At 33.4% G+C, this 15,862-nt stretch overlaps 1 protein-coding gene across 2 annotated transcripts in view; it reads right to left on the minus strand.

Annotated features, from left to right (window-relative positions):
* Positions 1 to 5,569: 5,569 nt before the first annotated feature.
* Positions 5,570 to 15,862, minus strand: part of LOC146536325 (uncharacterized) — a 124,930-nt gene continuing 114,637 nt past the window's right edge. For both annotated transcript variants that reach the window (XM_085190270.1, XM_085190269.1), the window contains exons 3-8: positions 15,392 to 15,603; positions 15,074 to 15,249; positions 9,175 to 9,281; positions 8,356 to 8,543; positions 6,695 to 6,807; positions 5,570 to 6,144 (exon numbers count right to left, since the gene is read on the minus strand). In XM_085190270.1, the coding sequence (XP_085046396.1) occupies positions 5,920 to 6,144; positions 6,695 to 6,807; positions 8,356 to 8,543; positions 9,175 to 9,281; positions 15,074 to 15,249; positions 15,392 to 15,603 (1,021 nt within the window). In that variant the 3' untranslated portion in view covers positions 5,570 to 5,919. The remainder of the gene's footprint in view (positions 6,145 to 6,694; positions 6,808 to 8,355; positions 8,544 to 9,174; positions 9,282 to 15,073; positions 15,250 to 15,391; positions 15,604 to 15,862) is intronic.

Below are 15,862 nucleotides of genomic sequence, written 5' to 3' on the forward strand. Positions count from 1 at the left end.
AGTTATAACATACATTCACCTAAACTTACAGAAACATGATAAACATTTGATAAATATCAAATGTCAAAGCAGGCCTGGCTCACAGCCAGCAGGCATTAAAGGGGGTCTCGTGATGCTAATGTTGCCAAAAATTGTGGTTCTACCAAAGTTTATATTATGTTATACCTTACATATTATATTAGAATTACATATATTAATTCGGGCTACATATGTATGTAGTATATAGATATAAATCAAAAAAGCATCTGAAATCTGAATAGAATAGAATTTGAATACATTCATTTATATCGATGTAAATTAATTTGAAAACTAGCCAAGTCAGATATTACACATAAAAAAAGTCTCCAAGTTGTAAGAAGAATGGGCATTTTCAGTTGTTATAAAATATTTTATATTGTTAAAAATAAATTTCAGGACTGACCATTGAACTTGGCATACATTTACATCTCACTTCTTTTATCGCTGAAAGCATACGTTTTATTACAGAACTTGGCTTTCATTTTACATTTATGTTTTTGATGGGATATTAGAATTACATATATTAATTCGGGCTACATATGTATGTAGTATATAGATATAAATCAAAAAAGCTATTACAGAGGGCCGACGAAAAAAACGACCGGTGGGACGACCCCCTGCCAGATGGGCCGACGACATAAAGAGGTTGGCGGGAAGCGGATGAGTCCGAAGAGCTGATGATCGAGTGTGTTGGCGAGAATTGGGAAAGGCCTATGTCCAGCAGTGGACAAAAGATGCCTGTTGATGATGATGATAATGATTACAGGGGGCAGAAATGAATTTAATAGAACCTGAGACAATGATTTTTTTATTTTTTTCTGTCTGTTTGTCTGTTTGTATGTGCGTTTGTTCACGTTAATTGCACATACTGCTTGACCGATTTAAATGCGGTTTTATTTAAAGTATGTTGTTTTATACAACTTTAATAGAAACTATTTTAATCGGATTAATCGAGTATATTTAAGATTGTACATTTTTGGAAACCCGAGTGAGGCTTCGAACACTTTGCAGTAGTCCATGGTCACGGGTAGACTGTCTATTTGCTATTTGCTATTTATTTATCTAAAAATAATAGTTTTAGCAATAACATCTTTCATTGACTGCCGAGAAACTTACAAAAATAATTTTAAGAAAATTTAAACCGTTTCTATAAGCGTAGAAATGTGACAAAGGAAATTCATACAATAACCTAGGATCCGTTGACTACATAAAGAATGGAACTAGGTCTTCACAAACTTGGCGACAAGATCTGCATTATGTAATAGCGAGTTTATTTCGAACACTAAAAGGTGTATTCTGAATGAAATGTTGCTGGGGAAAGTAGGTTCCCGATTGTTAATGAAATGTTGCTGGAAAAGTAGGTTCCCGGTTGTTAATGTAACTGTAATTCCTGTAGTTTTTTTAACTTTAAGAATTTACGTTTATTATGTTAGAAAGGAGAACATGCACATGTGTTTGTTTTTTTTAGCTTCATGCTTTATCCTGCATATAGTAGGGTAGGCCGGAAGAACCTAGTGTCAGTCCTCCGTCTATTTTTATTATATTTATTTACAAATTTAGTTGTATACTATTAAAAATTTAATTAAATCAGCTTCACGCTATTTCCCGCACACAGCAGGGTAGATAGAGGGAATCCAGTGTTAAGACACTCCGTTCCCCACTTTCCACCGATTTTAGGAAGCATTGCGTGACGAGTGGCGGAACTCAACGCTGCTCTTTGTCTCGAGATCAGAGCGAAGTAATGAAAATATAAATGCTCTACTAATTGCTCTACTATTAAGAAATACTTATTTGGCGTTTAACTAAAAATGTGTAGGTACTCGTATCTTATTCTATGAAATCTTAAAGTTAATTAGAATTTTACCCTCACTGTAAGAAAGTTCCTCCGAATTTTATGATAAAGTTTAAAAAAAAAACACTTTTTTTGGAGCATCCATTTAATTTGAATTTTTATGACTTTTTTCTGCTTTTTTACTACTCTACGCCTATATAAAATATAAAGTGGCGGTATAATTTATTGCATTATTTGCAGGCTGATATAATAGTAGAATAGAATAGAATAGAATAGAATATACTTTATTGCACACATAAAATAAATATATAGAAAGCACAACACAAATAAAATTTAAAGAAAAACACGTATGCAAAGGCGGTCTTATTGCTTTAAGCAATCTCCACTAGACAACCTTTGAAACATTACGGAAAAATTGTAATGAGGAGAAAGGGGACAACGTCTCAGTGCAAATCTTATGAAATATAATTAATTATTATATAATATACTAAGTCTATAATATAAAATAAACTTACATAAAATGTGTTTAATGTTTATATACTTTACACATACATACATACAAATATTGAAAAATAATATATACTTACACATATATACATACATACATAAAACGTGTTCAAAAATATATACATAATATTAAAAAAAATAAATAATGATAAACTATTATACTAAATTAAATAAGTACTCTTTTAGACGATTTTTAAAACTGTATAGAGATTTGGAATGTCGAACTTCTGAAGAAAGTTCATTCCAAAGAATTGCAGATTTCATAGTAAAAGACTTGGAATAAAATAGGGTATGGGAAGTTGGTAATTTAAGGAGATTATCACAACGGGATCTAAGGTGGAGGTGAAGAAGTGAATCGGCACCTAGGAAACAAAATCGATCTTTTAAGTAGGAGGGAGAGAGAGAGTTGTACAGGATAGAATAGAGGAGAGTCAGCATGCGGAAATTTCGGCGATGTCGGATAGGAAGCCATCCAAGCTGACGACGATGATCAGAAACATGATCAAATTTACGTAAACCGAAGATAAATCTAATACATAGATTTTGTAACCGCTCTAGTTTATTTAGTTGTTCCTCAGATAAGTCTGGGTAACACGAATCAGCATAGTCTAAAATCGGTAACAGTAGTGAATTAGCTAGAGCAGTTTTGGTCTTTATAGGTAGGAAATATTTCCATCGTTTGAGCGATCCGATAGTGGCAAATAATTTACGGCTAACCTCAGCTATCTGTACTGACCAAGATAGGGAATTGTCTATAATAATACCAAGGTTCTTAATAGATGGACTCAGGCTCAAATCGACGCCGCCAAACTATATAGCAGGGAGGCTATTCTGGTCAAGTTTTTTTAGTTGCTTAGAGCCACCAATAATACTGACCTGTGACTTGGCAGGATTGACAGTTAAGCCAAAAGATTTGCTCCACCTACTAACATTCCGCAAATCTTCGTTAAGCTTATGAATAGCCTCACTAACATCATCAAACGGGGCGGCTAAGTAAATTTGAAGGTCGTCAGCACATAGATGAAAGGAAGAGCATAGATTTTGGGAAACTGAATTAATAAAAATGGAGAAAAGGAGAGGAGAGAGGACACCACCTTGGGGAACACCGGCAGAAAGAGAGCAAAGGGAAGATGACTTGTCATTGGCTTGAACGTACTGTTGCCGATCACATAAATAGCTTCTGAACCACTCAGTGGCTTCAGGAGAGATATTTATTGAACGCAGAACAGCAACCAAGAGATCAGTATCAACAGAATTAAAGGCGTTGCTAAAGTCCAGCAAAGCAATGACTGTAAGATTTTGTTTGTCCATGCTAAGTCTGATATCGTCACAAACTTTAATCAAAGTAGTGACTGTGCTATGCCCGTTACGGAATCCAGACTGGAACTCGGATAATATATGGTTGTCAAATAGATATTGATTTAGTTGCTGAAAAACAATACGTTCCAAGACCTTATACAATTGATACTGTAAAAACAAATAGTAATATTTGTTTTTACAGTATCAATTTGCATAATGAACCGATGTTATTGGAAGATTAACTCAGTTTATTATTTCAACGAGTAGTGCTATAATTACAGGTCTAATGTAATTATTGTGAAAAATATGTATAATATACATGTATCACAGGTACCATATATTTTTTTCAGCTTCACGCTGTATCTAGTAGACAGAGAGAATCTAGTGTATAGACACTCCAATCTACGCTTGTTAATCAAATTCGAGACATTTCGTGTTGACTGGTGGAACTTAATTCTACACTTTGTCTTCACCAGAGCCAAGAAATAAAAATAATTTGAAACCTAAATATCTGTATTCCAGTATAATAATTTAAAAAATAGCTCGTTTGTAGAACTAGTTTTCAGGTGCACGTAGAAATTTCTTTGCAAATTATGCTAACACAGATTATAAAGCTAAATTTAAAGAAAATATAATTAGCTATTTATATTTTTATTTTCATAGAAACAAAAATATACTTACGACCTTATATTTCACTAGATTTTGGAAGCAGATATTTTTTTCAAAGTACAAAATCTTTTTTCTTTAATATGGGGATATCTTACTTCTTTGTTGTCGAGTTCTTTATCGTGTAGGATTACTGTTAGAGAGCCTTGTGATCGCCATTCTGCCAATTATCCAACTCTCTCGACTCAACAAGTATTCGTACTGCTTCAACGCTATTATCAACAGATAAGAATCCTCAGAAAAGTCAGAAGGTAAATAATGAAACGAATATAATAAATAAGTTATTTATTTAGGTGGATTCATGTGAACGTTTTTGTCTAATTACAATTATATCTAAGGTACAAAATAAGGCTGTACTGTGAAATGTGAAGACGCTTATAATTTAAGGCAGTTCTCGCTTACCGTGTTGTGCAATTATGGCTTAATGCACCTTAATTAACTAGGTATATTCATATTCTATATGAATATTTCGTATTTACATAAATTACAGTAGAAGCTCTTAAACATCTATTATAGTATTTGGTCGTATGCACAAGACGGGGTAAAGCGTTTCATTTCCGTATGCAAGCGAAGTTTTTACTATATTTAATCTATATTAATTCTTAATAATTAATTATTTATTATTTGTCTAATTTATTTATTTATTTAATTATCAAGTGTATACACACTTGATTATTATCTCTATTTTATTAATTGCACATATTAATTGCAATTGTTTTTGTTAGTTATAAAAATGCGTGTATACAACCATGGTATAAGAAAAAGGTAACAAAAATTTAGTCTAATTATAAATTGTTTTTAATTCCATCTTATATTACATACTATTAAATTATCTTGATATTGATTATACATATAATAGGTATATACTTTATTTCTTATAAGGGTTTCAGTTAGGCTTTAAGAAACCACTCATAATTTTTTTTTCTTAAGAGATATGTAGGTACGTACTGGCATTTTGTGACACCTAATTATGTTAATTACGTTGTCTTCTACTTTTCCCAATTTGTGTATTTTTGATAATCTTGACAACTAGACTATTATTTATTTATTTTGTAGATTTTGAAATATCAGTATTGTTACAGTTTACTGAAAAACTATGCAAAAAAATCATATTTATCTATAGTTGAGTTAACCAATAAAAAATATTTGCTCCACATTCCATTTCCTTATGAAATTTCAATACATCGAAGTTTTTCGAATTTATTCGGCCGTTATTAGAAAATATTATACGCGTTTGAAAACATACTACACCATAAAAAGAGAAATATACATATTTTTTTATAGAATAATATTTAACGTTCGTTGAAGTACGAGTATGTGAAAAAAATATTTTTCACAGATATTGGAAGCTTTTACGTTTCACAATAATACTTTTTTAAAACACTTTTATTTTGATATTTTGTTGTAAAAAATAATTTAATTATTATTTATTTGGTATCTAAGAAACATTTAGGAGCAGACGTTCTTTTACAATAATAACAAGATAAATACATTAACTAATTACCTGTTTCTACTGTCTAATAAGCTCTAATTTACAATATAATATATCTTCTTTCCCATATCAATATCTATCAATCATTTAAGTGCTTAGGAACTTATCAGGCAGTAGTGGAACAGGTGCTTAACCAAATAATTGACTATATAATGACTGAGTGTCTACTGGTTTCTTTATCAGGCGCATAAGGCTCTAATTTGGCTGGTTCCGTATTTAGAGCACTATAGTCTACAGGGAAAGGTGGTTGAGGTAGGGAGTCCTTTGGTGGTACTAGCACCCATTGTCCTGGCCCATTGGGATTCTTCCCCATAAGCCAGTTGGTGAAGCAATGCACATATGTCCCATAGTCCAGGATTAAATAGTTATTCTGAAAAGCAAATGATAAATTATAAATTCATATTAATAGATATAATAATCGGATGAATTATTATTATAATTATTAAAAATAAATAGTTAATTATTATAAAAAAATATTAAAAGAGGCCTTCGTGGCACGGCGGCATAAGGGTGTGACTGTAACGCTACGGTTGTGGGTTCGATCCCCCTCGAAAATGTGACATTAATTTACGTTTATATTTCCATTTCTTCGCTCTGGTGTCAAAGCAAAGCGCGGCGTTTAGTTCTGCCACTCAGAAAACAGAAGAATTCGGCAGAACGGAGTGTCTTAACACTAAGATCCCTCTGCCTACCCGATAAAAATATGTCAAAATTTCAACTGATTAACTGACGGTTTATGAGCTACATCCTTGTAAAAAGACGATTCTATAAAAATATTAAAATTATTTCCATTTTTTAGATATGGTAAAAAAGTGCGGTTCAGCTCGACCACTCAATACACAATATCCTGGCTTTGGGCGGAAAGTAGAAAAAGGAATGTTTTGACATAAGGTTTATAAATGCAATAAGATTTTACTTACGCTTGTCATCCTGTCGTATGCAGTGTCGATGATCTCCGAGACTCTCTTAGATGGAAGTCCTATTACAGAACGATAGAAAGCAGCTAGAGCTGGTTTCGTTATTTCTCCTTTATCTGAACATAAAAATAGGAATAAATAACTTATTTTCATGTATTAAGTAATTTAATATAATTTTTGTTACAAGTTATAATGGGGCCAGTCGTGGCGTGGCACAAGCAGGCTGTTAACGCGACAGGTTGTGAGTTTGATTCCCGCATGAGGAAATGAAATATTTCGTATTTTAATTTCTTCGCTCTGGTAATGAAACAAGGTTCGGTTTTGAGTTTCGCTACTCAACACGCAATGTCTTCAGATTTTGGGAGAAAGTTGTAAGTTGTAAGCTTGTACGGCCTACTTAATAGTAATAGGCCGTACAAACGGATATGTCGTAATGGGAACAGAATGTCGTTACAAAAATTTCCCAGGTAAGTTCTACTTCTTCTTCTTGACTTTTTTACTTGTCCGCTTCACGTAGAATGCTCCATATATATTTTATTTTATTTCGTTATACTGATATAAACAAAAGAAAACTAAAAAAGAACTAAAATTGTAAAGTCGTCACGTCAATGAAAACCTTGTAAGCAACTTAATTTAAAGTTCAAGAAACTAAACTCTTGTTCAAAGTAAGAATTCTTGTTCAAACCCACCCTGACTAAGTTAAATCTGTTCGAAGACAATCAAATGCTTCAGATAATTCAACAAGGAAAACGACCGTTAGAAAAGTAAAGTCAAAGTTGCCTAAGGACAGTTCCTTTTGGAAACAGAAACTTAATATTGACTTGTTTTAACGATGGTTTAATATGGTTCAAAAGTTACATATTATATAAATAAGTAAATTATGTTCCCGTAAAACTTTGAAGATACTCTGTACTTGGACTTTTTTAATTCGTTCGTGAAGTAAGAAAAAGAAGAAGAGAAGAGAAGCTATGCCGTTGTTAAAATTTATCTTGAAGCTTCATAAAAACCCATGAAAAGTATAATAATCCATTCTTTTCTTCACGTCTTTCAATATGAAAAACTAGGACCGAATTATGCTAAGCCAGATCTAGGACATAACAATTATTTATTTACATATAACTTTTTAAAAATCTTCTATAAATAGCGAAAAAAAAAGGAAAATAAATGAAAGCCTAATTAATTACCGAACTGTTTGTCCTACATTTACAAATTGAATTGGCGTGATTAATTATCCATTTCTCAGAGTTCCCGAAGGCGTATCAAAGATTTGCTTTTACTTCTTTATTTCGTGATAATAATATTACGCATTTAGTATAGAGGCAAGAGGTCAGTTTCTTTTATATAATTTTCGTATAAAAGAAATTGATTTTCCTCCTAATGTTCATAGTCAGTCAAGGTTTATATTATAAGGTTTTTAACTCCATAATTCAATGTTATTAGAAACAAATATAAAGAAATATGAATTGACAACTGCTGTAGCTCTTATAACACCTTAATTAAACAATGTACTATAAAAATTGTGCACATGTGTCCAGAATCCACATAGTTAATTTCATTTCTAGAAAAAAAAATCTTTGATTTTCACGATTTTTACACATTTTAAATGGTCCTCCCTGTATACAAAATTCCTATACATTTTTCCTTAAACATTTTTTATTACTCACTTTCTCTGTCGACGACGTGAAAGAGAATTTTACAAAGATACTGTAAATACAGTGGTAGGTCCACAAATCTTCCCATCTCGCTTATATGTAGAGCCCACCGCGCCAGCCAGCCTTCTAATGTTGTCCTACCTTCTATACCTCCAGCTTCTGGCCCACAAACTCTCCTATAATAAGGCAATTCGGCCCATCTAGGAACAAATATTAGAAAAATATATTGCAAGAGACATATTTCCCAAAATTCCCTCGAGTGAGAAATAATAGTTGAGAATAATAGTTGAGTTTAGTCAAGCATATTAGATTGTATTGTTGTCAAAATTAAAAATATTTTTGTTTACACTTATAAATTGTTACAAAAAATAATATAAATCAAATCAAACTTAAATCAGCAGCAACAAGCTAGGCAGAGGGAACCTACATATTGTTAAAACACACCGTTCCCTCCTTTCGGCCGAATCTTGGAGGCATTGCATGTTGAGGGGTGTAACTCAACGAGAGTAACAGGTGTCGAAGCAAAGCAAGGCTTCGGGTTCCGCCACTCAAACAATGCTTTCGAGAGCGTAGTGTCTTAACACTTGGTTCTCTCTATCTACCCTGCTAATAAAAAATACTTGGTTCTCTTTGTCTACTAAAATAATAATATTTTCATACCAGTTCTATTAGTGTTAATTTGTATTGTACCCGAATAATGCTTACTCTCTTGCAAATTAATACAGCATTTCTATTTTCCGAACAACTAGAATTAATTATAATAGTAATAAATTCTAGTAATTCATTATCGTACCTATTCCTTTGTCGTTGGGATTAAACTAATTTACTTACCTGGCGGGCAACGGGTTGATGAAATGTTCGATAAATTCCCTTTTCACTTCCAACAAAATTAGAAATTCTGACGAGTTGGGCGACCAGTCCGCGAAATGTGCCAGCTTCTGCAAGTTTCTCACAAAATTAATTTTATTGGTCTAATTCTTACGACTAGTTGTTGCAAAGCACTTACAATTGTTTTCATTGTTTTAACCGCAATGAATTTAAATAAAAATATAACTTAATCGCAAAAACCTTTGTATTTTTTACGAAGCTATATATTTTTTAGTTTTTTATAATTAAATTTAAATACAAATTTGATAAATTTAATTAAACGAATAATAAGAGCAGTAAATATAATCTATACTAATATAATATAATATAATATAATATAATATAATATAATATAATATAATATAATATAATAAGCCCCTCATAGTCTAACTCCACGTCCGGCTGTAAGATCTATGCCACGTGAGGGGTGGAACATCGAAGTCTGTATATCAGACGGTGACTTAATCGATGGCCAACGGAGCACTAGCAATCTTCTTAATCATGAAGAGACAATTTAAGAATTTACGTATAGGGTCGCTACCCGGGGGTGATCGCCGGGGCATGTCTGGAGCTGGCGCTGGGCATGACAGCATGCGGACCGTCAGTGGCTCTCCGTTGAACAGGCGGGCGGGAGTCGGGGAAACCGAAAATGTCACAGCCGAATCTGAGGGGAATGGGGTAGGAACGAATGAGACTTTGCCGAGAAGGGAATCTCCTGTCGAACACTCGGCCGGTCCATCCGTGGGGACCACGATAAGTTCAACAACTGCAGGAAAACAAAAGTGGTCACAAGCTGAATTAGAAGAATTGATGTACTGTTATTATAAGGCTAGGAGTGAGGGTGGAGGATACATTAGAAAACTTGAAAATATTTACAAAGAACGTAATCCAACAAACTCAAAAAGTTACATGAACGGAAGTCTCTTATCTAATCAAGCGCGAAGAATCATAAAACAAAATGTATTATCAAAAAATACACTCGATACAATACAAAAAACAATAGAAAATGAATCACAACAAGCATCAACACCAGTCATACCAATCATACATAACACTCGTTCAAGAACAACATCCACATCATCAACGTCTTCCTCAAATCAACCAGCACAAATCAGTATTCGCAAAGAAAGCCAAAATTCAATAAACGTGGATAAATCTCAGGGTGATAGGAGGAGAAAGTGGACACAACCAGAGGAAGAGGAGCTAATGTTTTGTTATTATATGGCGAAACAAGAAGGGACAGAATACATAAGAAAATTAGAAAAGCTATTTAAGGAACGGAACCCTGACAATCCAAAGATACACAAATTCAATGGAAATACACTGTCTAACCAAGCGCGTAGAATTTTAAAACAGAACCTTATATCACAAGAACAACTGAATCGAATAAAGCAGTCTGCTGAAATAGAGATGCAGCTAATACAATACAATAACATTCACACACCCATTGATACTCAGACATATACATCAACTACCTTAAATAATATAATAGAAGAAACAATAGAAGAACCAACAACACTTAATAATGAAAGTAGGGAAACATTTAACCCTGATAATCAGCCAGTTCCTCAAACGGCTGATTATTACGAAAATCCAATTATTAGTCAATTTCTTAACATTTTAGCTGAAACAAAGGAAATAGCTATCGAAGAGCGCGAGTATCTGCCAAAAGCCAAAATTAATAAGCAATATCTACAAAATTTAGCAATTATAGACAACTTTTTACCAGACCTTTTACCAGGTGCTTGCTCCCTTCGAGATACAAACGATATAATTTATTCGGCTGCAAAAACCTTAATAATAAATAATAATCAATCACCTTACACACCTAGTAATACAACAAAACCGCATACAGACCCACCATGGAAAAAAAGAGTAAAAGTAAAAATAGAACGTTTGAGGAAAGAGTTGGGGCAGATGATAGAAATCTCTAGAGGAGTTAATTCAAGAAAAATGATAAAAATCAAAATAAAACTGTATTCTAAGTATAATATACAAAACGAAATAGAGCATAAAAATAGAGAAGAAATGTTGAAACAAAGAATAAAAGCATTAGCAGGTAGGATAAAGCGATATGAGGAAATAAATAGTAGGAAACAACAAAACAAAATGTTTACAGAAGACGAACATAGATTGTATAGAAGTTTAAACAACAAGCAAGAAAATATTAATATAAAATTACCGAGCAAAGACAGTACTGAAGACTTTTGGAAAAACATTTTATCGCAACCAGTTTCTCACAATCGTAACGCAAAGTGGATATCTGATATTAGGCAACACAATGACACAACTATAAATACTCATTTATTTGAAGAAATCACTACTGAACAGATTAGACAAGCCGTAGGTAAAATGTTGAATTGGAAGGCGCCAGGACAAGATAAAATTCAAAACTATTACCTAAAATATTTTTCTAAAATGCACGACCATCTAGCAATGTTATTTACAAATATTCTGAAGGGTGAGGAACCTTTAGAAGACTGGTTAACTACTGGTAAGGTTATTTTAATACCAAAAAATCTGGATACCGAAGAACCTAAAAACTGGCGCCCGATTGCGTGTTTGCCGAGTATGTACAAGCTTCTAACCTCGATATTGGCTGACCAACTTTACAACCATTGTGCTGCAAATAATATCATGGCCCCAGAGCAGAGAGGTTGTCGTCGTGGGGCCCGTGGATGTAAAGATCACTTAATGATTAACAAGGCCATATTAGAAGATGCTCACAAAAGTCAAAAAAATTTAAGTATGGGCTGGATAGACTATCAAAAGGCGTTTGATAGTATTTCGCACGAATGGCTTTTGCAAGTATTAGATATCTACAAATGCCCACCAGCTATCAAATTCTTTCTGGAAAGAGCTATGCCAAAATGGAAAGTTGTGATGACGGCAAAGGGCTCTTCAAACTCTTTTACTACTGAACCGATTCAGATAAAGCGGGGCATTTTTCAGGGCGACTCATTGTCTCCAATGCTATTTTGTTTGGCTCTCAATCCGATATCAGTCATTCTAGGGAAATATGACAAAAAGGGATACCATCTGAAGGACAGCGTGTGGGTTAATCACCTCATATATATGGACGACCTTAAAGTGTATGCAAACAACAAAACTAACTTGAAAATTTTACTGAATAGTGTAGAAATTTTTACTGCCGATATAGGTATGTCATTTGGATTTGATAAATGTAATATTCTTCATATAACTGCTGGACATAGGAATTACACCGAAGGTGATGAACATGTACTACTGAATGGAAATAGTTTTAAACAATTAAAAATAGATCAAACATACAAATATTTAGGAATAAACGAATCGGGGAAAATAAACCACAGTAATATTAGAGATCAATTAACAAAAGAGTACTTTAGGAGGGTTAAAAGCATTACAAATTCTTATTTAAACGCAAGAAATTTGATAAAGGGGATTAATACGTATGCTGTTCCAGTTTTAATGTATTCATTCGGAGTAATTAATTATAAAAATAGTGATTTAAAACGAATAGATGTCAAAACACGAAAATTATTAGCAATAAAAAAGGTCCATCGGCAAAAAGCAGATTTAGAGAGACTATATTTACCCGTAACGAATGGCGGTAGAGGTTTAATTAATACAGAAAATTTATATAAAGCTCATATTTTGAAGTACAAACTATATTTAGATCAGAAGAGTGATTATTTAATAGAAGCAATAGTGACACACGACCAGAAGAGAGAAAAATATTCAATATACAAAGATTCACTGGAAATAGAAACAGAATTAAAATTAACGTCCGGTAATAATCACACTAAATCTGAAATTAAAAATTGCATAATAAAAAAACAAAACGAAGCTTGGAGAAATAAGAGTTTACATGGACAATTCCCTAAAAAAGTTCTTGATCTTGCCAATATTGATAGGGAACTCTCGTTTAAGTGGCTGAAGAAGCAAACTGTTTCACCTGCACTGGAATCGTCCATATTTGCTATACAAGATCAGGCAGTAATAACGCGCCAACATGAGCGAGATATATTGAAGCGGAATGTTGATGGCAAATGCCGCTTGTGCGTAAGTAAGGACGAGACAGTTCAACATCTTCTTGCAGGTTGTGAGAAACTTGCCGGTACTTATTTTGTAAAACGACATAATAACTTAGTTCAGTATATATTCTGGTGCTTGGCTAGGAAAAGCAAAATGGAGGTTAATAAATTGTGGTGGAAGGAGGAATTAAAACAACCAACTGTAAGAGAAAATAGTGTTGCGAAGTTAATGTGGGAATTACCGGTACAAACAGATGTTACAATAGTACACAACAGACCTGACCTGATATATATAGATAAAACAAACAACCATACTTACCTTATTGACATCTCAGTACCGTCTGACTATAATATTGGAGCTAAGGAACTAGAAAAAATTAGCAAATATCATCCGCTTAAAGTTGAACTCTCCAGATTATGGAACACCACAGTCACAACTATTCCGATAATCGTAGGAGCCACGGGAGTGGTATCAAAAAGCCTTCAGCGATACTGTGATAAATTAGATACATACATAAATATTCACATCCTTCAGAAACAGGCAGCATTACACTCCTCCACCATAATTAATAAAGTTCTTGGAGACACCGTTTTCGTAACGCAACTGCAGCAATCATCAATAGCGGACACGTAGTCATCATCCACACACACACAAATTCACATACTTCTGAAATTAAACTCACAACTGACACTAATTTAACAGTATTTTATTTAAATATATGTATTAATTTGATTTATTTATTTACTATTTTAACAAGGGGCAGGGGGAGGGGGTAGTATTAACAAGAATATAGTGAATTTGAATTGCCTTTTTTCCTGAGGGTCTCGGGACGGGGCATTTATTAAAACCGACTAAATCGTGAAAAAGTTGAGAAACCTAATATAATATATAATAATATAATAAAGCGGAAGAGTTTGTTTGTTTGTTTGTTTGTTTGTTTGTTTGAACGCTAAGATCTTTGGATCTACTGGATCGATTTACTTTGTTTTTGTTTTGTATGAAAGCTGCATTCTTCAGAAGTGCTATAGGGTATATAATATTACATTACACATATATACTAATAAATTAAAATACTTTCTAATTTGACATGCAATTTAATCTGCCATGTTAATAACAACCGTCGTCGCTACGCGACCGCGTTCGTTACCGCGTCATTTTGATATTTATCCTTATGAAAATAAATATAATAGTCACTTTTAGCATTTCATCTAGATTGAAATTATATTTGTATAGAAATTATATTCTTATACTTCAAGCAGGCGTAGCCGCGTCCGGGTCCGCTAGTAAATTTATAAAAAAAGGCAGCGATGATTCGCGTTTCTGAATCTATACGTCCTAATGTTAAAAAGTTAAACAATTTGTTTGGTTGAATGAGTTAAGCTCATGAACTTCTAGTCCCAATTCCATATATTGCATGTGTTCATGTTGGATAGTCCAGCAAGGAAGTCTAAAGAGGCAATTTTTCATAGGCATTTTACGCTGAGGCTAGTCGTGGCGCAGGGGAAAAGGAAGGAAATTAAATATTTATTTAAATGCATATTTTTATTTCTTCGCTCTGGTATCGTGGCGTTGAGCTCACCACTCAACACGTAATGCCTCCTGAATTCGGCGGAAAAAAGGGGGAACGGAAAGCATTTTAACACTAGGTTCCTTCTGCCTACTCTATTGTGTGCGGGATGCTCAGCGTGAAGCTCATTTATTTTTACATTTTATTTTTAAGAATTTATAAAACTCGAACCTGTGCCTCTTGGATATTGTGCAAGATTCGCCCTACGTTCAAGGATTCAAATATTTACTATATAATTCTTCTATCCATAGTGTAAAATGTAACACAATATATATCTACCTCAAAAAAATTATCAAAGTCCTGAACGCATATAACGTCATCACGGTCGTGGTCCAGAAGTTCAGTAAAGAACAATGTCATTTTGTCAGTCTGTATGGAACTAAGTTGCGCCAAAGGTTGTTCTTCTTCTAGATTCAAGCATTCCAGGTCCTCGCTGCATCGGTTCACCCATGTCGCTAAAATAAAAGTATTTGAATATATTTTTTTTATTTTTTTTAGTACAGGCGCATGGCACACATGGTCTTTCCAAATTATTTGTTTGTGTTTTAATATGGTAAAAATAACAGTTACAGATAAATATAATAACAGTGTACTCACTCCAAACATGAACACTCCAGCCATGATGTTTGTCTTCCTGACTTTGGGCGGCATCTTGCATTTGGTTTCCAGTATCCTCGGTCTCCGGTAGTGTCTTCCACCTCTTCAGCAATTCTTTAGTTTTATCTTTGGTCTTATCACATGCTTGTTTCCAATGTGTTAAATATTTACGAGATACTTTTGGACTTGATAGCGTTGTTTTAGAATCTTGTCTGTAAGTGTAATAATATATTACAAACAAGATAGGAACTTAAATAATTAGTTAATTACTTATTTCATCTTTTATAGACAAATCTTTAATTTGAATCTTTAAAAAAAATATTACAAACTTAAATTTGTAATTAATTTTATACAAAACTAGCGGCCCGCTCGCGGTTTCACTCGCGTCAACTATGTTATTATTAATTTCTGTCTCCATGACTACGTCCTAGTGACGTCTATGCAAAATTTGAGACTTCTAGCATTTAGAAG

Source organism: Heliconius melpomene, chromosome 9 (assembly GCF_056956725.1).
Source record: "Heliconius melpomene rosina isolate 202511_hmr_F chromosome 9, ASM5695672v1, whole genome shotgun sequence".
Taxonomy (NCBI): domain Eukaryota; kingdom Metazoa; phylum Arthropoda; class Insecta; order Lepidoptera; family Nymphalidae; genus Heliconius; species Heliconius melpomene.